Raw genomic sequence first — 26,126 nt, forward strand, 5'->3', positions numbered from 1 at the left:
GAAAAAAGTCCTGCCCCAAGAATGTGTGTTGTGGCCCTGGCAGTGAGGAAGAAGCAGGTGTGGGACTGCAGGATGTTGCTGTGTCATCTGAATTTCACTGGGGTTTGTTTTGTTTTTCACTCTCTCTCAATCTTTGTGTCTTGCCTTCTTGAAAAGTGGGAGGAAATGAATTTAGAATCTGAAAGGAGACAGGTAAACAGCTCTGCTTGCCAAAACCTTCTGTTAATCTGAAGACCCAGCACCACAGGAGCAGCAAAATGTAAACCTGGCCCTGCCTTGCCTGTGTTTCATGGGAGTGGAGGATCTCTAGGGGTGAGAGGGTCAATCAGCTCATTGTACCACCCTGTGGCTTTAAACCTGCCCGTGCAGAAGCCCAGATGTGTGGGAAGACAGTGACATGGTGAAATGTGTGTCTCCCATTCCAAACCATACCAGAACTTGCACACTAAGATGCTTTTAGGAATTTCTTTAAATAGTGGATTTCACACTGGATGAGCTAAATAGATATTTTTTAACCAGTGTGTAGGAAAAGCTAGCTCTATCCCATGCATCCCTGTGTCTTTACCCTCACCCCTGTCCACTGCCCATTTTTAACCCTGTTAATTCATATCTTGGCTATCAGGCTTTATCACCCTGGAACTGCTGGAGTATTTACCAGCAGTTTTGAAACACAGTCATAGAACACAAAAAACTTGAGGTAGAAGAACTTGGTGTAAAAAGAAATCTCATACCCTGCCTATATTCCAGCAAAATGGATTAGACCCAAGTGCAGTACTGAAAGAATATTTTTCTTTGCAATTTAATAACAAATTCAAAGCTTTGCTGCTTTTCAGCATTCCCTGTTACCCACATATAACCAGCCACTGGGATACAGTTTATTTTTGGAGGATTTGGGTGGTGGAGAGCAACTCTATTTGTCATAAAAGATTGCATGAATTACAAAATGTACAGGAGAGAAACAACTCCAAGTAAGGCTCTCTGGAGTGTTTTTATTTGGTTTATTTTCCCCCTAAATACTCGTCCCAGGTGTCAGATCTTTTATGTAAAGGCGCAAGAAAGAGTGAGTCAGATTTTAATAGTAACTTAGTCATGACTAAAGGAAGTGTTCAATTTTCTTGGTGGGCTCTTCAGAAGTGCAATCTACAGAACAAAACAAAAGATGGCTTGTAGAATTATTCATATTCTGGTTAAATTTGCTTTGGCAAATCGATAAATATTTATAAAGGAAAGGAAGTTGTGGTATGAGAGGACTCAGGCTTTCACAGAAGTTATCTGCAAGTCAGTCTGGTCCATCTCTCATGTCCTGGTGTTGGTTCTAATCCTAAAGTTCAGGAAAATTTAGGAGACAGACTCTCATTCTTTCAGATTTGTTTTCCCAGAGAATGTGTGGATCTGGCACTTGAGGACATGGTTTAGTGGTGAACATGGTGGTGAATTGATGGTTGGACTCAATCATCTTAAAAGTCTTTTCCCAACCTAATGAATCTGTGATCCTAAGAAGTTTTCTTGGATACTTATGAGTGTGTTTTTTCACTTCATTATGTATTTACTGATTTATTGATGTTACTTTGTGAACTGACATCTATTCAGGAGGCAGATGCAGTGTGAGCTGGTTTGTGTTGGAATCCCAGTGTCTGCACAGTTGAACACTCAAACTCGTGCTTTATTAAGCACAAATCTGTGCTTTATTAAGCACAAATCAGTTGTCTGCTTCACTCTGCTGTTGTTGTAACTGCTTTTTTTTTGTTGTTCTTTCTATGAATTTTCTCCACATATTACAGGGCAATATGTATTTATTCATGCCACATTGTCTGTGCATACATACCACTGTCATGTTCATCTTTACCTGCAGGATATCTGGGACAGTATCATCCAATTCTTTTTATAGCAGGGCTTTTTAGTTTCTCCTAACTGTTGAAGATTGATAAAATCATTAAACTTATTCTAGAATTTTATTCTGCTGATGTAGCATGACTTTTATGCTGCTAATAGGACAGTGACTCTTGTAGACAGAAGGCAAATGTTTCACAATGAGAACAATCAACCACTGGAATAATTTTCTGAGGGAAGCAATGAATTCCCAACACTGGACACTTTTAAGGTTCAGCTGGAGAGGGTGCTGGACCATCTTGTCTAGACAGTGCTTTTGCCGAGAGAGGTTGGACCAGGTGATCCTTGAGGTTCCATCCAACTTGGCATTCTGTAATTCCATGCCTTTTCTCACTCCTGTGAGGTCATCTCATTGTACTATGGATCCAGAGAGATGTAGCATTGCTATGCTCTGTGCTGCCACGTGTCAGGGTTTTAACAGCCCTTCCACTGCTGCAAGATCTAAACCCACCCTGAGTGCTTAGAGAGTGTCCAGAGGAGGGCAATGGAGATGGGGAAGGGCCTTGAGTGGAATAACAACAAAGATGGGGAAGGGCTCTGAGGGGAAGCCGTGTGAGGAGAGGCTGAGGGCACTTGGTCTGTTCAGCTGGAGAAGAGCAGACTGAGGGGAGACCTCATTGCAGTTACAACTTCCTTGAGAGGGGAAGAGGAGGGGCAGACACTGATCTCTGCTCTGTGAGGACCAGGGACAGGACCCCAGGGAATGGCCTGAAGTTGTGTCAGGGCAGGTTTAGGTTGGATCTTAGAAAAAGGTTCTTCCCCTGGAGGGTGGTTGGGCACTGAACAGGCTCCCCAGGGCAGTGGTCACAGCACCAAGGCTGCCAGAGCTCCAGGAGTGTTTGGATGCTCCTGTGGGGCACCTGGTGTGACTCTTGGGGATGTGTAGGGCTGAGTGTTGGACTGGATGATCCTTGTGGGTCCTTTCCAACTCAGCAAATCTGGTATTCTGTGAGATGTGTGGAGGCTGTTGTTGTAAAGAAGAGGGCTCTGTCAGACCATAAATCTGTTTTTCCCACTCTGGCTCTGGTGACAGTCAGGGATGGATGCTGGGGAGAGATAGCCCTGGGGGGAAGTGTTGCAGAGGCCTTGTTACCTGTCCTTTGCTCCCTTTTGTGGATCCTTTTGTGGAGGGAAGCTGTTGGAGTGCTTTAGAAGACAAATCCCTCAGCTCTTTTCCTTTGAATCCTCCAGCTCTGTGTGCTGGCACTGCTGAAATGGCAGTGAGTTTTGTCTGGCATGGATCTGAGCATTGGGAATGCTTTGGCTGGGATATGTGTGTGTTGGATGGATGAACCCTAAGGAAATGAAAACAACTGGAGGTGCCTGTGCTGCAGCCAGAACTGCAGGAAGACAGCTACAGCAGTGTTAGAGTTTCCTTTGAGTTTGTTTTGTTTCCTATGTTTTCCCCCTTTTTTTTCCCTCTGCTTTAAAGGGCATCAGGTTTGTTGTGGCACATGGAAGAGCAGATGAGCAGTTGGCTCCTTGAGACTGTGGTGTCCTCAGGCCTCTGTACTCAGGGGCTGTGCCTGAGAATTATAGTGAGCTTCACCCTGATACTTTTTTTTAATTTGAAGATGTAGAGGTGCAAAACAGATGGTGTTTACCCTGGACACAGGCAGAATTTGTACCCTTGGTTGCACAGTTGTGTTGTCCTGGAAGCCAAGCCAAGCTGCCATGTTTGAGTGTTCAGACTCCTGAGTTCATTGTGGGGTGGGAAGGTTTTGTGCAACCAGCATTTGCTGTGTAAGATGCTTTCAGGACCTGCTGCCAGGGCTTTGAACCTCACAGGAAAAGCAGGTGGTGCAGGTTCCCTGCTTTCCAGGACCCTGGCTGCTGGCAGTGGCAGGGAAGAAGATTAGGTGCCTGATGTTCATGCCATGTCTGCTCCTCATTGGCTGATGGTGGCCAAGGTCTGGCAGCCCTGTTTTGCAGGAGGTCTGAATTGCTTGTTGCTCTCCTGAAATTGCACTGCAGGGAGAGGTGAATGGAATACAGGAAAAGGGTTAAACCTCTGTCCAGGGAGGTTGTGGACTCCCCATCCCTGGAAGTGTTCAAGACCAGGCTGGATGGATCTCTGAGTAACCTGGTCTGGTGGAAGGTGTCCCTGCCCATAGCAGGGGCTGGAATGGAATGGGCTTTAAGGTCCCTCCCAGCCCAAACCATTCCATTTCTCAGAGTAAACAGCATGTTAGAAATCTAACATCACCAAGCCTGAAACTGTTGCACAGCTTTCTGTGGTGGCTTCAGCAGTGATGTTTATGAACAGGGGCCCTTCATCCGTCTTCAACCTCAAATAAGAGATTTCCAAGAGGTTTTTCCCCTTCCAAACAGGAGAGAACATATGCCAGCGTACAAGAAGTGGCACTCCAGCTCTACCTGTTCTTTGGGGAAAAAAGGAAAACACCACAACTCTGTGTTCTCTCTCTATAATCCTGAATGCTGTTTTTTTCTTAGCACTAAACCACAGAAATAAAAAGAAGGGGCCTGGGAACACTCCAAGGGAGGTTATTCCCATGTGCTGCTTTCTCCTGCTGCTTCAGCTGCTTCTCATTCCTGCTTTGTTCAAGGTGGCTGCAGCGTCACCTCTGCAGAAGGCTGTGATTTAGTGGCTGGAGTGTGTGTGGCAGTGTAATAATAAATAATGTTTGGGAGTTGTCATTGAATTTTAGAATCACATTACAAATACAAATTTCTTCTGTGAGAGCTACCTTGAGCTGTTCTTGGAGACCTTCTGTGCTGTACCTCTGAAAAGGGCTCAATTAAAGACATTTTAGAGAAAAACCTGTTAGCTTTGGTCCCAGATTACTGGGCTGGTCTCAAGGCTGGCTTAGATTGCAGAGCCTTGGGAATGCTGGTTGCTCTCAACGTGATTTTGCTAAATATTGAATTGGCCTTTCACAGTTACAGAGCTGCACTTGCAGAACATCTGCTGCCTGTGTTTTATGGAAAACCAGACAGGACAAGAGGAAGCAACCTCAACTTGCACCAGCGGAGGTTTAGATTAAATATTAAGGAAAGTTTTTTCATGGGAAGGGTTGTAAAGCACTGGAACAGGATGCCCAGGGAAGCTGTGGAGTCACCATTGCTGGAAGTGTTCAAAACAAGTGCATGTGGCACTTGAGGACATGGTTTAGTGATGAACATGGTGGTGCTGAGTTGAGGGTTGGACTTGATGATCTTAAAGATCTTTTCCAACCTTAACAATTCCACGATTCTGTGAAAATGGGCAGCAAGTTATAAATCAGCTGTGATGGTGATGGTTAGTTTGTCATCAAAGCCAGTTTGTTATTCAGAAATATGTTTTTTCTTTCAGATTGCCCATCTGAAGAAATTGGATTTAACAACACAAGCTTTTTATAACGGGGTGCACTTCAATCTCGATAATGAAGAAAAGCAGAAGTGTCATGACAGTAACTGCAGATGAGGTAAGTTTCTTCTGAAGACGTTTTATTTTCCCCAGTACTTCATGAAAATGATAAAAAAGCTGGTTTTGTCTTATTTCAGAAGTATGAGCTGATTCTGCTTTGAGTCCTCTTTGATAATCCTAGAAGATTATTATTTAATAAGCAGAAAATAAGCATAGCATATTTAAAAATGAACAAACCAGCCCCCAGGTTTAGAGGAGTCTTACAGATACCATATACTCTGTCTTCAGTCAGTGTAGTGTGGGCAGCCAGCAGGGAATGTTGGTGTAACTTAAGGAATATCTGTTCTGAATCCCACCTTTGCTCATATGCTGCACTTACATACTGATGAGTGTTCCACCATCTCTCCCCACTGCAGTTGCTGAACACTTAATGCGATGATAAATGTGTTATTCCATCTCTACACTTTCTAATCATCATGGTAATCCCCTATTAATTAAACTCCAGTTCCCATTCTCTGGAGAGATGTATCACTTTGTAATGATGGCCTGATAAACACAGTCTTAATTGGCCTGTTTGTCACAGCTGAGGTGCTCAAAAAACGGGAAATCACGTGGAATGTAAAGGAAAACACAGTGGAGGAGTTGAACCTAGGAGTTAGAGTAACCTGTAGCACTCCTCCAGTAAATAAGTGTTTATTTTGCACTCTTAGAGCACGTGTTGCACTGCTCATAGTCAGTTTGCCTGAGCATGAGGCTGAGTTTGCTCAGTCCTCACTGACTTTAATGAAAACAGGAATCTGAAATCTAATGGTAAGCTGGAAAACTCATCTGGACACTTCTTGAATAATAACAAAAAATTAAATATTCCTATGAAGACTATTAATAAGGGCAGGTTGAGTCAGATCCTCATACAGAAGGCAAGGCTTTCCTTTCTGGAATTCCTGGGAGTGTTTTTGACCTGATTTTGTGCAGTGGAAGAACCTGTGAGGCAACAGAGGCCTTTGCAGTTCGTAGAACCACAGAATCATTTAGGTTGGAAAAGAGTCCCAAGATCAAGTCCAACAAGCTGTTACTGGAAAATTAAACCTCATTTCCTCTGTAGTTCCCCAGTGCTGGCTGGAAGAGCACAGTTTGTAGGGAAAGTGAACCAAGGGATTTGGGGAGACGGTGAAGTGCATTTGGAAAGGTCTGTGGAGGGTGGAAAAAGCAGGGTGGAGATCAAAATTCAGAAGGAGGTAGAAAAAGAGGATAAATGTGTCCATAAATATATAAATATATATATATACACACATACACACATATACACCGATGAAAATAACCCTCCAGCTTCTATTGATAGCTCCTCACATGGAATACAGAAATAGCCTCGTTTATATTGAACAGCTATATTTGAGTAGCTAAATTCTCTGGGTGAGACCAAAACTGACAACCCTCTTGCAGCTCTATTCTGCTGTGGGAGAACTTTTGGCTGCATTTGAGGAGACTGACAGCTAGCTCTGTGATCATGGGGATGCTTTTAAATAAAAACCTGTAGAAACTAGAAGAGTTGCTTCAGTTGATCAAAACCTTTTTTGGAGACTATTTCTACCAGCAATGTCAGACATAGGGCAGAGTGCTTTTCTCTGAAGGGGAAGTGTTTAATTACATTAGAATGAAATGTTGAATTTAGTTGAGACAAGTTCTGAATGAATTTTCAAGTGCACTCATAACTTGATAGAATAACGCAGGGCTCTCAGACTCTGCCAAGCCTTCAGAAGAACAATTGGAGAAAAATTGGATTTGTTTTATCTTCATGGAGGAAAACATTTGTTTGCAGAACTTCAACAACTTCTTGTCTCTACAGAACTCTCTGGACTACCTGGAGTGTGGGCTGAGTAAGTCCTACAGCACTTCCACCCACGCTCTGGGCATCGACCTGTGGAGAGGGAGAAGATGCTGCTCTGGTAATTTGCAGTTACCACCATTGTCCCAGAGACAGACAGAGAAGGCCAGGACACCTGACAGAGACATTGTCTGTAGACCGACAACTCTGCCTCTGCTGACACCTCCAAGTATTGCAATCACCACTTACCAAGACTGGTAAGTTATTTTCCCTTGTTGTAAATCTCATGTAATTGTAGTTTTATTACCTTTTTTAAATTTTTTTTCTTTTTTTTTTGCTTTGGAGTTGGCTTTTTTTCCTTATTTTTTTTAAGGTAGATAATTATCTATGTTAATCAGTACTGTTGAACTCTCTCGGTTGGTTTGTCATCCATATAACTTTACAAAGTTATTGCCTTTTCTTTGAAATTCTACTTCTGTTAAAATCCCTCGTGAAACTTTTGTGTCATAAATTCTGATCTTGGCCAGAGGATTTGTGTTACTAATTTTCCATCCACACAAGAGTTCAGGATGGTGATGGACTCTTCCACAACAGATTGAGGAAAAAGGCTTTAACTCTGGCTATTTCCTGTCCATGCGTTTGAAAAAAGCCCATTTGAGTCTAATGTTAAGCTCAAGATAAGTCCCAAAGAAACCACCAGAGAGCTGATTACAAGGGACTTGCTAAGAGGTGACTTCTTAAATAGGAACTGGTGTTAAGTGCCAAAAAAAAGGAAATTAATCTGGAGTCAGGAGAGGAGGCAAAGCCCTGAGTGTCCATGTGTTGGAATTGCAAGGATGGATTTAATGGCAAAATAAGGTTGGCTGTCCTGCTTGTCATACAAATCTTGAAATGACGTTAATGCAACCTTACAGCCTGTACTTTCAGCTTCAGGTTTCAAGTGAGCTTTAGATTCTAGTTTATAAATTCTCCACTCTCAGTTTTGTTTTCTGATTGCAAGACATGTTCACATCATTATTTCCAACTTGGAATCTGGTTTTAGCTTCTGTTAAGCTCAGCACTTTTCAGTTTGTGTTTGAATAATTACAGAGGACATCCCAAATTCATTTGTTAGAGTCCTTTAAAAGGAATGTTCCTGTTGAAAATAGGATTTATAAACTCTGCACTTGAATGAATGGCTGAGATACAGAAATCAGGGAGGAATTAGCAGGAGCTTTTGTTCAGGTTTTGTGCTTAATTGCCGTGATAAATTTAACAAAATGATTTATCTAATTTTAGATGGATTGTGAATTTTGATGATAAAAGGGTTGGTTTACCTTTGGGAGCATTGTCCAAGTGTTCCCTTGTGTATGTATGCAGCAATTTGCAGTCCTGACAGAGAGGCCATTGAGAGCCTCTTCATAAGGTGGGATTGGAAGAATAAGTTAGTTCTGATCTTTGAATATGCATTAGTCCCTAATTTAGGAGAAATGCAAGGAATTGCAATGGATTTATCATTAATTTCCTTGGAACACAAGGGGGCATTGCTGCTCCTCTTTTTCAGTATAGCAGAATCGATGGGTGAGGATCTTTTCTTGAGCTGCGTGTGCTCCAGTCCCAGAGAACACCCTGATAACACATTCTCAGGTTATTGCTATTTCTTCACTGTAAAAATCCCAGTTTACTGGAGGGACTGGGAGTTGCTGGTTAGTGTGACTGGTGGTGCAGAGCTGTTCCAACAGGGCCTCATCTGGAATATTGGGGCAGTTTGCGGCACCACAATATAAGGAAGATATGAAGCCATTAGAGAGTGTCCAAAGGAGGGCAGTGAAGATGGGGAAGGTCCTTGAGGGGAAGCCGTGTGAGGAGCAGCTGAGGGCACTTGGTCTGTTCAGCTGGAGGAGACTGAGGGGAGACCTCACTGCAGTTACAGCTTCCTTGGAAGGGGAAGAGGAGGGGCATGCACTGATCTCTGCTCTGTGGGGACCAGGGACAGGACCCCAGGGAATGGCCTGGAGTTGTGTCAAGGCAGGTTTAGGTTGCATCTTATTTTCCCTAATAACCAACTTAAACCTCCCCTGGCACAGTTTGAGGCCGTTTCCTCTCATCCTGCCCCTTCTTCCCTGGGAGCAGAGCCCGACCCCCACCTGGCTCCACACTCCTGTCAGGGAGTTGGAGGGAGTGAGAAGGTCCCTCCTCATGACTGAGATGTTTTTGGAGCAGGATCTGGTCCCCAAACTCTTTGGGTTTCTACATCAGTTCTGCATGAAATACACCCCAGACACAGGTTAAATTTGTATAATCCCGGTATTTGTGGTTGCCTTGGAACAGCTTTGGAATGAGATGAGCATTAAGAGACTGAGTGAGTGGGCAATAAAGGAAAATTTCAGTGTGGATAAATATAAAGTCATATCACTGAGCAGGAAAGAATTGGTGCTGAAAACCAATGTTGCCATGCAGGAACAAGATCCTGGATGTGGGATAGAAGTCCAATAGATGTGCAGTTTGACAATCTGAATGGAGAAGGCTTATAAACTTCTTTTGCACATATTTTGTCCATATTTTCATAAAACTTGTTAAAATGTTTTCCACCATCCTGCTCCATATTTTATAACCAAAGCTTTGTGATAAGAAATCTGGGCAAGAGTGAAGAGAGAGGGTGTGAAGAATATATTTGTAGCTACACTTAGATCATCCAAAATAGTTCTCTTCCCTATTTTTTGTATACTTTCCAACTCCTGGGATGGATTTGAGAGCTGGAGGCTCATTTCCACTCTTTCCACATGTTTTATTCAGGTGTGTGGAGATATTTTGACAGTTTTGCAGCAAGTTTCTCTGTTGAAACAAAAATAAGTTCTGGGATGTGTCCCAAAGCATAAGGAAATAAAGGCTTTAAGAATTATATGAAGAGTTGATATGGTTAATAGTAAATATTGGAGTTTTTCAAAGCTTAGAGATTCTGTTAAATATTTAGACTCTGGTATTAAATGCTTTATTAAATACATGTTTCTGTGACTGTGAATTTGCCATTTGTCCCTGAGCAGATCTATGGCTTGTCTCTTCTGAAAGAATTTTATTGGGCAGGTCAGAATTTAAGAGGAAAATACTAAAGGGTTGATCCTATTCTCCACATCCACCTCAAAACCTTCCTGGAGTGGGTTTTTCAGGTGTACAAGTGGATTATGACGAGGGCTGATGTATTGAGTGGCAGATTTACTCTTGTATCTGCTCCTGTAGTACTGCTCCTTGTTCTCCAGATGGTGATCGTGGGCAGCAAATTAAATGCAACGTCAGAAACTAAATAAAACAAAAATTCAGTGTAATTTTGGGCAACTGAAACCTTCAGCAAAAATGCTGAGTTCAGCCAGAGCCGGCTCGTAGTCCCTGGGAAACTGTTGGTAATTAATTGAGGGATAGATAAGATGGGAATTAGTTGAGGGATAGATAAGGTGGGAATCAATTAAGGGGTAGATAAGGAAAGTTAGAATGATAAATTGGTGGAGATTTGCATGGAGAATTAAAAGGATAATAAAATTATTATTGCTAGTAAACCAAGCAGAAGGTAATTTGCCCAAATATTCCTTTACATATTTGAAACCTGTAAATCCCATGGGATAAAATGAAATATTTAGGATAATAGGAAGTTTTAACAGGAATGGTGAGATGAATCCCAGGAATTCAGAAGGAGATGATGCTTTGGAGAAGTATGGGGCTTTTTTTAAATTTTGTTTTGTTTTTTAGATATTGTTTCAGACCCTGTGAAATAGGTTGAAGTCTTATTTCTTAGATAATTGCAAATTCAACTGTAGAAGAACTGAAGGAATATCCTGCAAGCTTGGAATAGAAAAAAAAAATAATAGATGAACTGGCTTCCCATCTGATGTGAAAAATAAAAACTAGGAGGAAAAAATACTTAAAACCACATTTTTAGGTTTTATACCGATATTTAAAATTATTTAAAACACAGAATGGTTGAAGTTGGAAGGGACTTCAGGACATCACCTGCTTCAAAATGTTAATTATTTCCATAAATCCCATCAGTTTTCATGGTAATGAAGCAGGATCAATTATTCTGATTGAACACACTTCATGGATTTCAAAAGCCTGCACCGCATTTCTGTGGGGCATTTCCTCACCTTGGAAAAGGAGGTCAGCTCTGCTCGTCAGAACATCTCATTTATTCTGTGGGGGAAAAAGATTTTAATTATGCTGTGCATAATTAAAATAATATACATTATGATGGAAAATGTATATGAAACCTTTGTTTTGAAAAAGGCTTACTGTGATTTGTCCTAACAATATAAAAGGTGTCTTTGAAGAGATCTGGAAACAGCCCTAAAGTATTTTGCTTGCTCAGTGATTTTTTTATGGTTTTAGTAGGTAAAAATATTACCTGGTCCATTTAGGGATGGTGAAAATATTACCTGGTCCATTTAGGGATGGCTTACTCCTGGTGCTGGACACTGGATTTGGTGGGAGCTTGAAGTGCTGGGGATCCTTCAAGATAATCCCTGGAAAGCTGAAAATGTTCTGTTTGGAGGTTGTTCCTATGTTGTCTGCAGGTGGATCAAAAAAGTTAAATAAAGAGGCTTAAATCTGTTTGAGCTCACCAAGGTGGGAAAGGAAAATTCCTTGACATTGTTGTCAGTTATTTTAATACCTCCCAAAGATGTGGCAGAGGAAATGCCAATAGATAATTTAGAGAAATATCTTCTCTAAAATATTGCTATTTTTTCCCTTAGTAAGATGTAACCCACTAGAGAATATCCCATCCTTGCTGACTTTTTGGGTTGGTAGTTCTTCCTGATGAGGATCACTCAAAGAAATCCAACTAAACCATGGTGCTGTTGGCACCCACAGGGAGCTGCTCCCCTGGCTGTGGTTTGGGGGGTCACTAGTGGACCCCCAACCCCATCTAATATTATGCAACAAATCCTGGAGATCTGTTTATTAAAATAAATCCCAGGAATCCTTTCTATTGGGGAAAAAATAGTGGGCAACCCAAATATCCAGAGGTCAATGCCCGTCCATTGTGTGGGTGGTCAGTACAAATGCCAACCTGTCTAAAAAGGAGCTGCTGCAGAGATAATTTGTGCATCTCTGACTTAGCCCTGGAGTTATTTTCTCAGCTAAAAATACCCAGATAAGTGTTTTGTCTGCCTATATTTAGATATTGTCTGTTGCCATCAGTTTTTGAAGCTCTCGGATCTTCTTCTCCGTTGGCACATTTTTTATTTTCCTGTTTTCTTCAAAGCCTAAATAGAATAACTATGATTTGTATGGACTGTAGTTAGTATAGAGGAATTTTAAGAAGAAACATAATTTTGGGTTAGTCACAGGTTTTGAATTAAAATGATCATTATTTGATAAATGTCTTTTTGTACACAATTTATATTTTGTTGCTGCAATATTATCCTTGAATTCGTTTGCACTTATTTTAGTCAAAATTATAATATCCCCCTTTGGTGTGAATTGCAAGGTGAGCCCAGTAATTTTATTGAGGATGATTCTGAAGTTTGGTGCTGCAAGGTTTGCCTGGAGATGCAAGTCTTCAAAACAGAGGTAGCTGTAGGCACACAAAAAAGGCTTTTCATGATTAAATTATAATTATATACCTCAATCCAGAATGCGACAAGACAGCTTGAAATGTATGTGGAATGGAAAAAAATGAATCACTGTTAATCAGCAAAAGACAAAGAAGCTTCTGAAATATTATGTTTAAACTTCATCTTCACAAGAATATAAAATAAATGAAGATTATGGAAATACAGTTGATAGAAAAGCTGAATCAGACAATAATTTGACATGATTTTCTTTTAAGCTTCTGACTAATGATAACTTCATTTGAAAGGCAAGATCTGACACAGTTTGTTGTGTTACCTGGAGAACTACAGGTGGTTCTTAGCTGATCCATGACATTCCATCCCTGGAAGTGTTCAAGGCCAGGTTGGATGTGGCTTGGAGCAACCTGGTCTAGTGGAAGGTGTCCCTGCCCATGGCAGGGGCTGGAACTGGAAGAGCTTTAAGGTCCCTCCCAACCCAAACCATTCTATGATTAGATAAGTTTTTGTTCAGTGTTTGGACTCATTCCTCCAGAATGACAAATGACAGGACAAGAGGAAAAGGCTTCAGGTTGCACCAGGGGAGTTTTAAATTTGATATTAGGGAAATTTTTTTATGGAAAGGGTTGTTCAGCCCTGACATAGGCTGCCCAGGACAGTGGTGGAGTCCTCATCCCTGGAGGTGTTAAAACCATGTAGATGTGGCACCTGAGGACAGGGTTTAGTGGTGAACATGGTGGTGGTGGTGCTGGCTGATGGTTAGACTTAATGATCTTAGAGGTCTTTTCTGACTCTAACAATTCTGTGATTCTGTGATTTCCCTGGAAAAAATTCAACCAAATCCACTTATAAATCACATTTCTAAATACTTGTAGCCAAACTACTGACTCAGTTTACCAAATTACTCATGGTCTGTATCCACCAGGCACTGGGGGGGTCAGATGCCTTTAGACCTTCTCTTACATGTTTTCAGTAGCTCTGTCGAGACTTCCTGGAATATTTTTAAACTTCCATTTTGTAGCAGTTCCCTCCTGGGTCCTTTGAGCACAGACCCTGCTGACACTGAGAGTGTCACTGGGATGAATTAGGGGGACAAGAACATGGTGTTGTCCTCTGCTGTTGGCCTTGGTCATATTCTTGCCCTGACTGCTGCTCCATGGGCTCATTACCCATTGTTGGACACTCTGTCCATGAAGAAAAACATGAGACTTGTTATAAACTTGGCCACAGCCACCTCCTCTCTGACCCTGTTTTTATTGGCACTGGCAGTGAGCTGCTTTCTAGGATTTTTGGCTGGGATTTTATTCCTTTAATTAAGCCATAATGGACAAAGCTATGTGGGAATCCTGACAATTGAGCAACTGCATTTTCTGTTCTTTCCCAGCACCAAAACCTGAGGCACCTGGCAAAGCTGGAGGTTCCAACCCTGCTGTTGAACAGGAGATGGAGTGAGCTTTACCTGTCTGTGTCAGGGGTTCCTTAGGGAAAAATAACTATAAATAAATGAACCTTGTAAACATGGTACTGTTTAATCTGAGAGAGATGATAAGGTATAGTTGGTCTGAAACACAAAGAAATCCAAATAATTGGCATGTAAACTGTTCTGTCAGTCAACTGCTGCAGAAATAAGAGGCTGGAGGAGCAAGAGTAAAATACAAAACCTAAGCAGACAGATTAATGTGGAGTTTTCTGTTCCTGCTTAGCCATCGCAGGTGAGACCAATATCAGAGAAATATGTGGGCTCATGAAAATGATTTAAATCCTTTTGCTGAAAGGAAGAGAGCAGTCCAAAGCTAAGCATTCCTTTTTGTCCCCTTTCCATTGCCTGTGTGAGTGGGGGTGCTTTTCATGGGAGTGTGTGGCAGAATGCAAAAATGACCTGATAAAGTGGGAGCCTGAATTGCTTCTACAGGATTATCAGGCAGCAGTGAGAACATTGCTCTGCCAGAGCAATATTGATTTTTGTTCTTACTTGTCACTGTTTTACAGGATCACAGAATCATTTTGGTTGGAAAAACCTCTCAAACCATCGAGTCCAACCATCCCCCAGCACTGCCAATCCCACCACCAACCCACGTCCCCAAGTGCCACATCCACACGGCTTTTAAATCCTGCCAGGGATGGGGACTCCCACTGCCCTGGGCAGCCTGTGCCAGGGCTGGACAACCCTTTTGGAGAAGAAATTTTCCCCAATATCCAACCTAAACCTCCTCTGGCACAACTTGAGGCCGTTTTCCCTTGTTCTGTCGTTTGTTAGCTGGGAGAAGACACCAACACCCATTTTCATTTTCATTTTACATGAAAGTTACAGATACATTTGTAATTTTATAACATTTTTTATAATGTTTGCATTTTTTATTTAACAAAGACTAAATTACACTGGGTGATATTGGCCAGTAGCTGTGCTGCCCATAGTTGCCTCTGGCTATGGGCACAGAGCAACTCAGCATTGTGGAGAGCAAAGCCCTGATCAGGTGAGCAAAGCCCTTATTTCACAGAATCACAGAATATTCTGAGTTGAAAGGGACCCACAAGGATCATCAAGTCCAACTCCTAAGTGAATGGCCCATGAGAGGATGAAGCTCACAACCTTGGTGTTATTAGCACCAGGCTATAACCAACTGAGCTTATCTCAGGCCCTGATTTGGTGAGCAGAACCCTGATCCTGATCTCTTCTCTGTGGGGACCAGGGAATGGCCTGAAGTTGTGTCAGGGAGGTTTTAGGTTAGATCTTAGGAAAAGGTTCTTCCCCCAGAGGGTGATTGGGCACTGAACAGGCTCCCCAGGGCAGTGGTCACAGCACCAAGGCTGCCAGAGCTCCAGGAGTGTTTGGATGCTCCTCTGGGACACATGGTGTGACTCTTGGGGATGGTCCTGGGCAGGGCTAAGGGTTGGACTCCATGATCCTTGTGGGTCCCTTCCAACTCAGCATATTTTGTGATTCTGTGATCTGGTGAGCAAAGCCCTAATCCTGGCTGTCAAATGCAGGTGACTCATGGGAGATGAGGTGTTTAGTCACAGGCAAATTCCTGGCAGAGGCAGGTGCACCTGCTGCTGATCACAGTCACAGAAGTGAGTAAAATGAATAAATAACACACTGACAAATCAAACAACAGCCTGGGGAGAGCTGAGCCAGCCTGTCCAGGCCAATATATTTTTAGAGATTCCTTCATACAGCATCTCTGTAGGAACATAAAGCCTCTTCTCAGCAGGATGGGTGAAATTTTAACACTTTTTTCCATTGGCTTCTCTTTTCTCAGGAGTCACCCCGGAGGTCTCTGCCTGTGAAGAATAAATTGGCTTATAGAATTAATTTGTAAAATATTAATCTATAGCTGGGAAATGAGAAAATAATCACAAGTAATACAGATTGGTCTGACATATGTGATTACTCACTATGGATAATATAGAAGGCATTTAAATGTTCTCTGAGAATAAATCAAGCACAATTAAAGTTGCTAAGCAAATTCCCATCTTACATCATGCCTCTTTGGCTTATATAATTTTATAATAAGTATAAAAAATATACATTTGTAAATATATAAATGATAGAAATATAAGTTTAAATATAAAATATAAAAAGTATAAGTGCAATATTTTATTTTCTCAGATGTATCTACTAAGAGGTAACAGTATAAATACCTGTAAGAAAAAGTAGCCTGGTAAGAATTTGTACTTTTTTTGTTTAAATACTAAAAAGTGCAAGGAAGCCAGATCAATCTTGTCTTGTGTGTGGTGTGATTTGCTATGGAAAAACTGTACCAAATCCAGTTTAGGACTAAACAGCACGTGAAAGGCACCAGGTTTACTGTTATTACTGACTCTTTCATGCGTGTTCTGAATGCAAATAATTTTCCTGTGACAGAGAACACCTTGTAGAGCTCTGCTCAAACAGTACAGTGACCTGGTTGACGTAGATGACAAAGTCAGTGTGAACAGATGAGCATCCAACCAGTCAAAACTCTCAAGGTGTCTTTCCTAAAGATGGAATTCAGTTTTTGTGACTAATCTTAAAAGTATTCTGGAGTTTCTTGACCTTGTTAGAGGTAGTGAATGTTTTAAAGAGCTAAAAACTTACAGAATCATATACAGAGGCTGCAAGTACTGGTTGTTAAACCAGAAATTAATATACAAGCTACCTATTGAATGAGGAATAGCCTGTTTAAGGGCAACTGGATGCTATGGAATGGGAAGAACTCAAAAGGTGGCCTTTTATTTAGAGTCCTGTCAAATCTCTGCTGAGCTCATAGGGGTGGGTAATGTCATAGAATCACGGATTGGTTTGGGTTGGAAGGGACCTTAAAGCTCATCCCATTCCATGCCCTGCCATAGGCAGGGACACCTTCCACTAGACCAGGTTGCTCCAAGCCCTGTCCAACCTGGCCTTGGACTCTTCCAGGGACGGGGCAGCCACAGCTTCCTTGGGCAACGACATCAGCATCTCTTCACAGCTTCAGATAATGTTTCTTTGCTGTTCCATTTAAGCCCTGGGTTTGTATTGTGTGTTTTGGAAGGTTGATCTCCATGCTGTGTTGTGGCTTTCCTTTACTGCCTTGTAGAAAGATGTGGCTGATCGAAAGCATCTCCAATTACAATGGTGAATTCTTATTATTCAGGTTAAATTACTATTTTAATGCCTCACAGTTTGGGATGATGGTTTAAAATGCCAATCATAGGTCTGTGTTTAAGTCAATGCTTTAAGCAAATTTGCTGCTACTCTGAGGGAGCTAAAAGTGAAAATGGGACTAGGATGTGGTAGAATTAACTAACACTGACTCTGCCTCTCATGGAATTAGTAGCACTCACTGGTGGGATGGACATAATGTATCTCTTGGTTGTGATGGAAAGGAAATCAAGAAGGCAGGAAGTACATTTTGTATCATTTTCTCTTGTGTCTGTTCTTCAGCTCATGCTCCTTACCCTTCTTTTCCCTTTTCCTCTGCTTCTGTTGTGTCTAGAAAGCTACTCCATCACTGCAAAGATTTAAGTTCTCTACCACAAACACATCCTTCTGTATAGGACTGCCTGTACAGCAGCGGTTTATTTTTTCTTGGAATCTCCTCCATGTTTTAGCAATGCTGCATCCAGCTCTCCTTTTCTTATCACTGTCACCTTCTCAGCTCTTTCTTACCAGCCATTGCTCTGACTTAAAGCCTTGCCTGTCATTCCCTATCCTTACATTTTAATCCACCGTGACTTCTGTTTTCATATTAAAGCACCATTCCTTGGCATCTGTTTTCTTGGCTGCTTCCCTTTCTGCAGCTTCCAGTTCACTGATGTATTTTTTTGTGTTGCTCTAGACATTTCTCTGTTGTTTGATTCCCTGCTCCCCCCTCACATCTTTGCCTGTCTCCCATTCCCTGGGTTGCTCTTATTTATTCCCAGTGCTGGCTCATATTGGCAATTACATCTTCTGCCTCAGGCATTGAACCAGAGATCACATCTGTGTCAGTCCTGTGACATTTCCACTGCAAATTTATTCCCTCCTCTACTGCTGTCTTTGTAACTGAGTTATTTTCCAGTACAAATGACTTTTCCCATGTTCTTGAATCTCTGTTCTACTTTCTCATTTCCTTTGCTGTGTCCAGTCACATTGGTTTAGTCCAAGAGAAAATTGTCAGTTCATAGCTTTTTTCTCCCTTACTTGGTTTACTTTTCCCTTTTCCTCAACATCATGTTCTTCTGCCCTTTCACAAAAGCAGACATTCCTCAACTCCTCTTTTCCTCTAAACTCATCACTTGCTTCAGTGGCCCAGCTCCAATTTCTGGTCTCCTGCATGGCCACACCTACCCTGTCCAACCCTTTTATTTCCTAATGGAAATGTGCTTTAGGTGCTTTTGGAGAGAAACAGTGATTTCACTGCCTCTTCTTCAGGATCATGTTCATCTCTCTCTGAGCTAATGGAGCTAATTGGCTTCTAGAGTTTCTCTCCTGGATGTCCATGATAGATCCTTTCCCAATACATCTTCTGTCTGGTACATTTGGCAGAAATCCACGTTAAGTAGGGACAGTGCTGTGAAATTCCATAATGTTGCTGGCTTAATGGTGGGTTTTTTCACATCAAATGTGTTTAAATTATAGTCTAAAAGAAAAATATTGGCTTCTAAGAGACTGAATCCTTCCCTTGTGCATCTTCAACTATAATTAAAGGTGTCCATCTCTCCCAAGTGACTTTTACAATCCTGTGCCTGACTTAAGCCAAACAAACACTGACATGGATGAGTGACCATCAAAGTCCTTCCAGGATTAACAAGTACAAAGGAACAGACCCTAACAAGGACCACTTGTTAGATGACAGCAAATTGCTTGAAAAATTAAAAATATGCAGAGGGGATCTATGTGCTATATTTTATAATGATTAGCAAGTGTAATAATCCTTATTTTCATATTGTTTGAAAGTTTGATGAAGATCTTTATTTTTGCTTTTGAAGAGGAAATACTGAAAGCCAGGATTCCTGAAAAGGAGACTCTGTACTTGATTAAAAATATGTTTCCCTTGGGCTTCCTTCCTTGGAAAAAGAAATACAAGTAGCACCAGCAAACGGCAATCCCTTGAAATAATTTTCCTAATTAATTTACTGTCAGTTTAGTGTTATCTTTTTGGGATGCCTTGCTAATGTGGATGGATGGAACAATTGCCTAAATAACAGAGGGGAGCTTCCTAACTGCTCTTATCTAAATGTGCTTCTAGAGAGTGTGCTGTGAGGAACAATTGTCCAATTACTGTGTCACCAACTGAAAGTGCTGTGAAAAGTCAGCTAAGAGCTTTTCCTTTCCTATTGAAGCATGCAGGACACTCAGAGTTCCCTCTTCCCTGGCATTCTATTTTCTCCTCGCTATTATGACTTCAAAACAGGTAACTAATGGTGCTACTGTAAAGAAAAGGTATGGATTCTCGTTGCTTAGCAATTGCTCCCAACACACTGAAGATCAGCTTTTGATGAGGGGTTGCACACTTGAAAATGTTGTTTACTACCTCCATCAGTTATTTTAATAAAATATATTAAAACCTTCTGCAGTTCTAGACACTTCAGGGAGGTAGGAAGTGTGTGTTAAACCTCACCCAAGTAAACTTTAGCTTTTGAGAATTTCCTTAATTGTCCTTGTTCTTCTAAGTGGTCTCATTTTCCTGCCAGTGCTGGCAGGCACTTCCTTTCAATCATCTTTTCCCCCTCCTCAACTTTTCCTTTGTATTGCTGATCCCTTTGTTGATGTGATGAAATTGTTACTCTTGAACTACTGATCTATTGCAGACAATAATCTGTATTGATAAACAAATTATTGCATTGCAGTGGGTTACTGGGGTGTTACAGAGGTTCAGGAAAGAGTGAGATGCCTGTTGACCATTTCATTTGTGTGTCAGGGCAACATCAGTTACTCTGTCCTTGCACCCCTGGGATCAATCCAGGCTTGGAGATGGACACATGAAGCAGCTCTGGAGAAGGACTTGGGGGTGCTGGTGGGTGAGAGACGATTTACAAGGGCCTGGAGGGACAGGACAAGGGGGAATAGCTTCAAACTGCCAGAAGGCAGGGTTAGATGGGATATTGGGAAGGAATTGTTGACTGTGAGGGTAGGGAGGCCCTGGTACAGGTTGCCCAGAGAAGCTGTAGCTGCCTCTTCTCTGGGAGTGTCCAAGGCCAGGTTGGACAGGGCTTGGAGCAACCTGGGACAGTGGAAGGTGTCCCTGCCCATGGCAGGGGGTGGAACAGGCTAGGCTTTAAGGTGCCTTCCAACCCAAACCAGTCTGGGATTCTATGAATCTTTCCAAGGCTCTGGTGCCCTATGTGCTCCGACTGCCATTTCTCCTGTTGCTCAGCAAATACAACAAAATTCGTTTTTCAGAATTATTGACAGGTTTTTCCAGGTATCAAGCTTTCATGCCAGTTAGCTCAAATCTCTTGAGATGTTCTTGTTCTCACCTCTTCTTGGCTTATCCTGGAGTAAAGCAGCGTGTCTTGCCAGAATTCCAGTGCTACAAATCAGCGGAGACTTTACAGATGTTGGCTGCAGGATCCTCTGTGTGTGAAACACCACAAGTTGGCAACATAAAGGGTGGTAGTTGGAACACCAAGAGAGCTGCTCCACAACCTTTGTCAGGTCACTGTGGCTCCCACTGTCACAAGATCTGGAAGGTATTTGAACCTTGAAGAAGAAATATCCTGTGTTCACGGTGAGCCTTCAAAGTGCTCTCAGCTTAGAGAAGCACCTGAAGCAATGGGTGGCACTTTGTATTTCCATTCTTTATGCTTTCCCGAGGGAATGGAGCTCTACTTCCCCCCACAGTCTCCTTTTCCCTTCTCATTAGCTTAGTCTTGCATTTCTTTGCCCGTGTTACCACAGGACCTTCTCCAGGCCGTGGGGCTGAGAGCTCATTGCTAATTTATGGATGTCCAAATGATGGGAAGTACTCCCTTAATGGACACTGTTCTGCACCATCTCTGAATTCAGGGAAGGACAGCACCTACTCAGCATGAGCAGCATACCCTTGTACAGCATCTTTTATTGCTTTCAAAAGGTGATTTCCTTCTCTTTTCCTTGCCCTTTGAATAGCTTTAGGAAAAGGCATGGATATACTGGTTCTCTAATATCAGATATATTCTCACAAAACCCCTCCAATATCCCATTTGCTTCCTGGTGAGTTAGGAAGTTAATTTTTTCTTTCTGTGTGAAATTCCAGATTGAAAGCATTTGTGTGGATTTTGTTTCTCATTCAGCAAAGCTCTCAAGCTTCCCTTTGTCTCTCACTGCTTGTCAGTGCAGTCGAGTAACAGCTCACAGTCTAACACGTCATAATTCCTAAAGCATTAAATATTCCTGTTGTGCTACTGCCTGAACCTCTCAGTAATAAATCACACTGCATTTCCAGTGTCCTCAGGTTAGGCTCAGGCTCTGTGTTTGTTTGTTTGTTTATTTTGGTTTTTAATAAATGTGAATGGTGAATATTATAGGGCAGGTTAGGGAAAATGTCTGGAAACTCCCCTATAGGCTCTGCTATAGGGAAGCTCTCTCTTGCAAGCCTCTGAAGTTGAGGAAGGCATGCTGATGATTTTGTAAAGTGTTTTGGGATATTTGGGTGAAAAACAACTGGAATGGACAGGGATTGGTGGGGATTTGTTGTGTAATTGATGCCTGTACTGTGCAATCAGATCTTTGGCCACAGGCCAGCTGGGTTTGCTCTTCCCTGTCTCCTCCTCCTTTAAAAAGATTTATTGTATTTACATTTAAGGTGACATACTTTCGACCAGTTAAAAAGATACTCTGCCCCTCCCTGCAGTATTTATTATGTTCTTACCATCAGCATCAAATCTTGTCTTTTAACTTCCTTACCTTGATGTTGTTTTTTTTAGCCTTGCAAGTGCAGAAGTTGCTTTCATGGTGTTTATATCCAGAAAAAAAAATAGTGTCGGTTGTTTTTTTTTAATTTAAGTAGATATAATGCTTAAATTAATTTGAATTAACTTACATTGTCTTTGCAGAAAGGGGTCAAGTCTCCCATCTTTTGGGGTTTTGGCAGGGATTTTGCCCTTTGACTGCGTACAGATCCTAGGACAGTGGAACATGCTGCTCCAGCAGCGTTCACGGATTCTTGCATGCTTTGTTCCTACAGAATACCATCCTTGCCTTTTATTTTCCCTACTAGACCTTTTTTCCTGTCCCCTCTTAGCGCTGCTCACACCTCTCCCAGAGCCAGCGCTGCCATCCCGGGGGTCTCTTCCGGGATGTGCCAGGTGATGCCCAGGAACAATGTCAGGGTATTAAAATGTCCTGAGAATCCCACACACTCCTCACGCAAGACAGGGCAGAATAGAGTCCAGTTGTCAAAATAATCCCGAGCCAATAAGCACGTCCTGGGTGGAGCTCCTGCGGCTTGGGGAAAACTAATTCTCAATGAAGACCTTTTATTAAACCCCCGGAATGAAGCAGGTTGCACAGGCTGGGGAATTCCTTGATTTTATTCGTGCACGCGAAAAATCCGCCTGTTTTCAGTTCGGTAGGTGAAGGCAAAATGCTGGAGGGAAAGGATTGATGTGGAGCTGGTGGTGATGAATTTTTCATGAGCTGCTGTGCGGGGTTGAATGGCTCCGGCGCGTCGGTGGCGACCACGGAACTGACACACCAACACCACCCTGGCGCATTTTCAGGGGGAGAGCTGGGCTCAGAAAGGCTTTTCTGACAGCCCTGGCTTACCATCCTTCGATTCGTGCTGCTGCTGCTTCAGGCAGCCTTTCCTTTGGAGCCCAGCCTTGTGAATGAGCGGGGTTTAACAGCGCTTTGACTCCGCTGCGTTTTTGTTGCGTTTTCTGAATGGTGAGGGCTCCCACATCATCTGAGCTATGACAGCAAAAGAGGCTTCTAGGGAACTTGCTACTCCCGAGTCCGAGATTTACATCAGGACTTTCAAAGAACAAATGCATTTAGAGCTCGAGCCCCCCAAGCTGCCCGGGAACAGACCCACGTCTCCAAAGATTTCTCCTCGCAGCTCTCCCAGGAACTCTCCCTGCTTTTTCAGAAAGTTGCTGGTGAATAAAAGCATCCGCCAGCGTCGTCGCTTCACGGTGGCACATACATGGTAAGCTCTGGGTACCAGTGCGGGTTTAAAACCAGTGTGTGTAGCTGTGCTTTGAACAGGGGAAAACGAGCTGAGATTCATTCACGAGTGTTAAATGAATCGAGCAGGAGGCAGCCAAAGGATGTTTAATGCAGTGCCTCGACAATTGTCATTCAATGTCTATTGTCCAGGATAAATCCAGCCCATTATTCGTGTGTGCCGGGTTAATCTCTAGGAACAAAGGCAGCAGCCGGTAACTTTCCCAGCCGTTGTGTTGTTGTGGGTTGAATACACGGATTCATTTCAGAACCTTCAAAATGTGTTTTCTTTGCCCTCTCAGCTCAGTCTCACAGCACAGCACAGACCGGGTGGTTCAGACAGGGCACTCTTGGAGATAAACGCTGCAAAGGGCTCTAACTTCACTCTGAGGGGCTTTTAAACAGTTTTTCCTGGCTACAAATATCCCTCCTTTCAGCCATTTTTTGCAAGGAAACTCTGTCTGAGAGTCTTCTTTTCCCTCCCTACAAATTACTAACCCCAAATAGTCAATTTGTGTGCTATTACAGTCGATTGGAGCTGCCTCTGACTCAGTTATCTGGTTAATCCATGCCATAAACAGGAATCAAAATATAAAATTCAGGAAAACCCCTGAGAATCTCACTTTCTAAATTTAGTCTGTATGTGTCTTGCAGGATCCACCTTTTAAATTCCAGGTGCCTCCATTGATATTCACTAGTTGTCTGTGGGAATTAAACCAGAAAACTTTCAGGAATGTGAATTTTTTAAACCCTGCTCACACAGTGCCATGTCCATTACTTTCCCATTCCATAGACTGAATCAGAGGAGAGGGGATGAAACTCTCTGTATGAGCTGAGTGTTTCAGGGTATCTGAAACACCCACCCTTGTCTGCTACTTTTTAACACAGAACATTGTGTTAAAATGATTTATGTGAGTTATGCTAAAATATAAAGCTTTATTTACTTTTGAAGTGAATTACTAATATCTGAGAGTGAATTTGTAGCTCTTACAGTTGTTTTATCTCGTTAAACAGTAAGAAAAATAAGAGGGAAAACCGCAAACTTGGATACCAGGGAATTGTACTGGGTAGAACTGAGATAGCTGATGTTTTAATTTTGCTTTAAACACAGTTTGAAATGCATTTAGGGTGTAGCAATTCAATTCAAATTAGAATTCTAGAATCATGCAGACTTTCTGCTTCTTTTTGTTGTTGTTGTTGTTGTTGTTTTTAATCGAAGCAGAAGTAAAAACCTCAAACTGGTTACAAGCTGTAAAGGCTTCAGTATGTTCTTCAGCATTTTAATTGGTTGTACTAACTCGTGTTTAGATTTATACACATTAATTCCCTGGAACATCTGTCATATCTGTGAGCATTGAAATGACAGGATGCTGCTTGTCTTAGCCCCACTAGTCTGTTTGGAGAAATGGGTGCTGTGGAAAGATGGTCCTGCTGGGAATTAGGGGAGTAGAATGTGGCCAGACTTGGCACAGGATATCTGGATTGTTTGGAGAAAAACCATAAAAATATATATTTATAGAAGTAACTAATAATCTCTTCTTGAATCAACTCACAAAAGAGGTGGGATCCCTCTGGGTTCATTTTTAATGGCAAGAGAGAAGGTTCTACACTCAATTTTTAAAAGTTTTAAGTATCAGGTGATTTTGAACTGCACATCTGTGTTTTAACCTGAGATAAGAAGGAAACTATTGTAGAAACAAAGAAAATCTCCCTTGGAAAGAAAGGTTTCAAGGCTATTTGTGTGTGGGCACATGCTTAACATGTCAAACCATACAACAAAACCAGACATCTTTTCATGTTGTACACATGCTAAAACACAATTTGAATTATTAGAGTGTGATACAACATTTCAATGGAATGTCTGGAGGGCTGTTTACGTGTGTTGCAGGCAGTTATTTCAGCTGCGTACCTGAATGTCCTTCTCAGTTGTGAATTTGTTGTGCAGTGCATGGAAACACCCTCACCTGTGCTAAGCAAAATGCCACTTACATAAGGTGCTCTTTTGTGGGGAGCTGGGAAGTAGTAACTGGGTAGAAAATTACCTCAGGAGTAAATGTCCAAGAAATACCAACTACACAGTAATAGTAGCAAGGAAATGAATTCATGCTGTTGGATTTCATAGAATCTATAACTTTCAGAGCCTCATAAACAGGGAACTTCCTCAGTTTGGGGTTGGTGATGTGGTAAATCATCATCTTTCACCACCTCTATCATCATTATTGTCATTATTTGATGGTTCTTCTTCTATGCTCCTTATTTTCAAGTTTCTGTCTTCCCTTGCTCTCCTTTCCTTTTTCACTAATTGCCTTTCCCAGGCATTTTCCTTCTTTTGTGGCTGAATGCATTGCAACTTCTTTCTCCTGATTATGCTGATGAAATCCATGTCGTCACCCGTCTGCTCCGATATCCAGTCAGCAGACCTTACCCAGAAAGAAAAGGGAAAGCAAATTTTCAGAATTCTTTTTTTTAAGGCCATGACTCAAATGCTTCTGTGCTGCAATTTGTTCTTTTCCTCAGGGTTGAGTTCTCACTGGACATGGCCAACATGTCATCACAGTTCCCTCCAAACATCTGTCAGTCTGATCCCTGCCTGCTCCAAACCCCTTAAACAGTTTCCCACGGCTGCTGTCGCTGTGTCCAGTCTTCAAAATGCCTCATTCATATCAAATAACAGCACAAAACCTCGATAGCCTCCAGGCTTTTTCCTCCACCAGAATCCACAAGTCTCATTCCTCTCTTGCATCTGTCATTTTTGCCTCAGAGATTCTGGAAGCCCATATGCTGCTGCTTCCTTTCTTAAAGTTCCCCTGGTATCATGTTTGTTTTGGGGGGTTTTGTGAGGAACAGAGCAGGCAGAAGATGACATGATTTGGTATCCCTTCAGAGGCATCTGAGTTTTGGACATGCAGTGCTCCC

At 42.1% G+C, this 26,126-nt stretch overlaps 1 protein-coding gene across 3 annotated transcripts in view; it reads left to right on the forward strand.

Moving 5' to 3' along the window:
- PDE4B (phosphodiesterase 4B) overlaps positions 1-26,126 on the forward strand; it is a 201,714-nt gene that overhangs the window by 20,488 nt on the left and 155,100 nt on the right. For 2 of the 3 annotated variants that reach the window (XM_027694446.1, XM_027694452.1), the window contains exon 1: positions 22,635-23,193. In XM_027694446.1, coding sequence (XP_027550247.1) covers positions 22,958-23,193 — 236 coding nt within the window. In that variant the 5' untranslated portion in view covers positions 22,635-22,957. Of the gene's footprint in view, positions 1-5,203; positions 5,316-7,100; positions 7,337-22,634; positions 23,194-26,126 lie in introns of those variants that run through there. The other variant, XM_027694445.1, reaches the window with a different exon arrangement.

Source organism: Neopelma chrysocephalum, unplaced genomic scaffold (genome assembly GCF_003984885.1).
Source record: "Neopelma chrysocephalum unplaced genomic scaffold, ASM398488v2 Primary Assembly neopelma1_97, whole genome shotgun sequence".
NCBI lineage: Eukaryota > Metazoa > Chordata > Aves > Passeriformes > Pipridae > Neopelma > Neopelma chrysocephalum.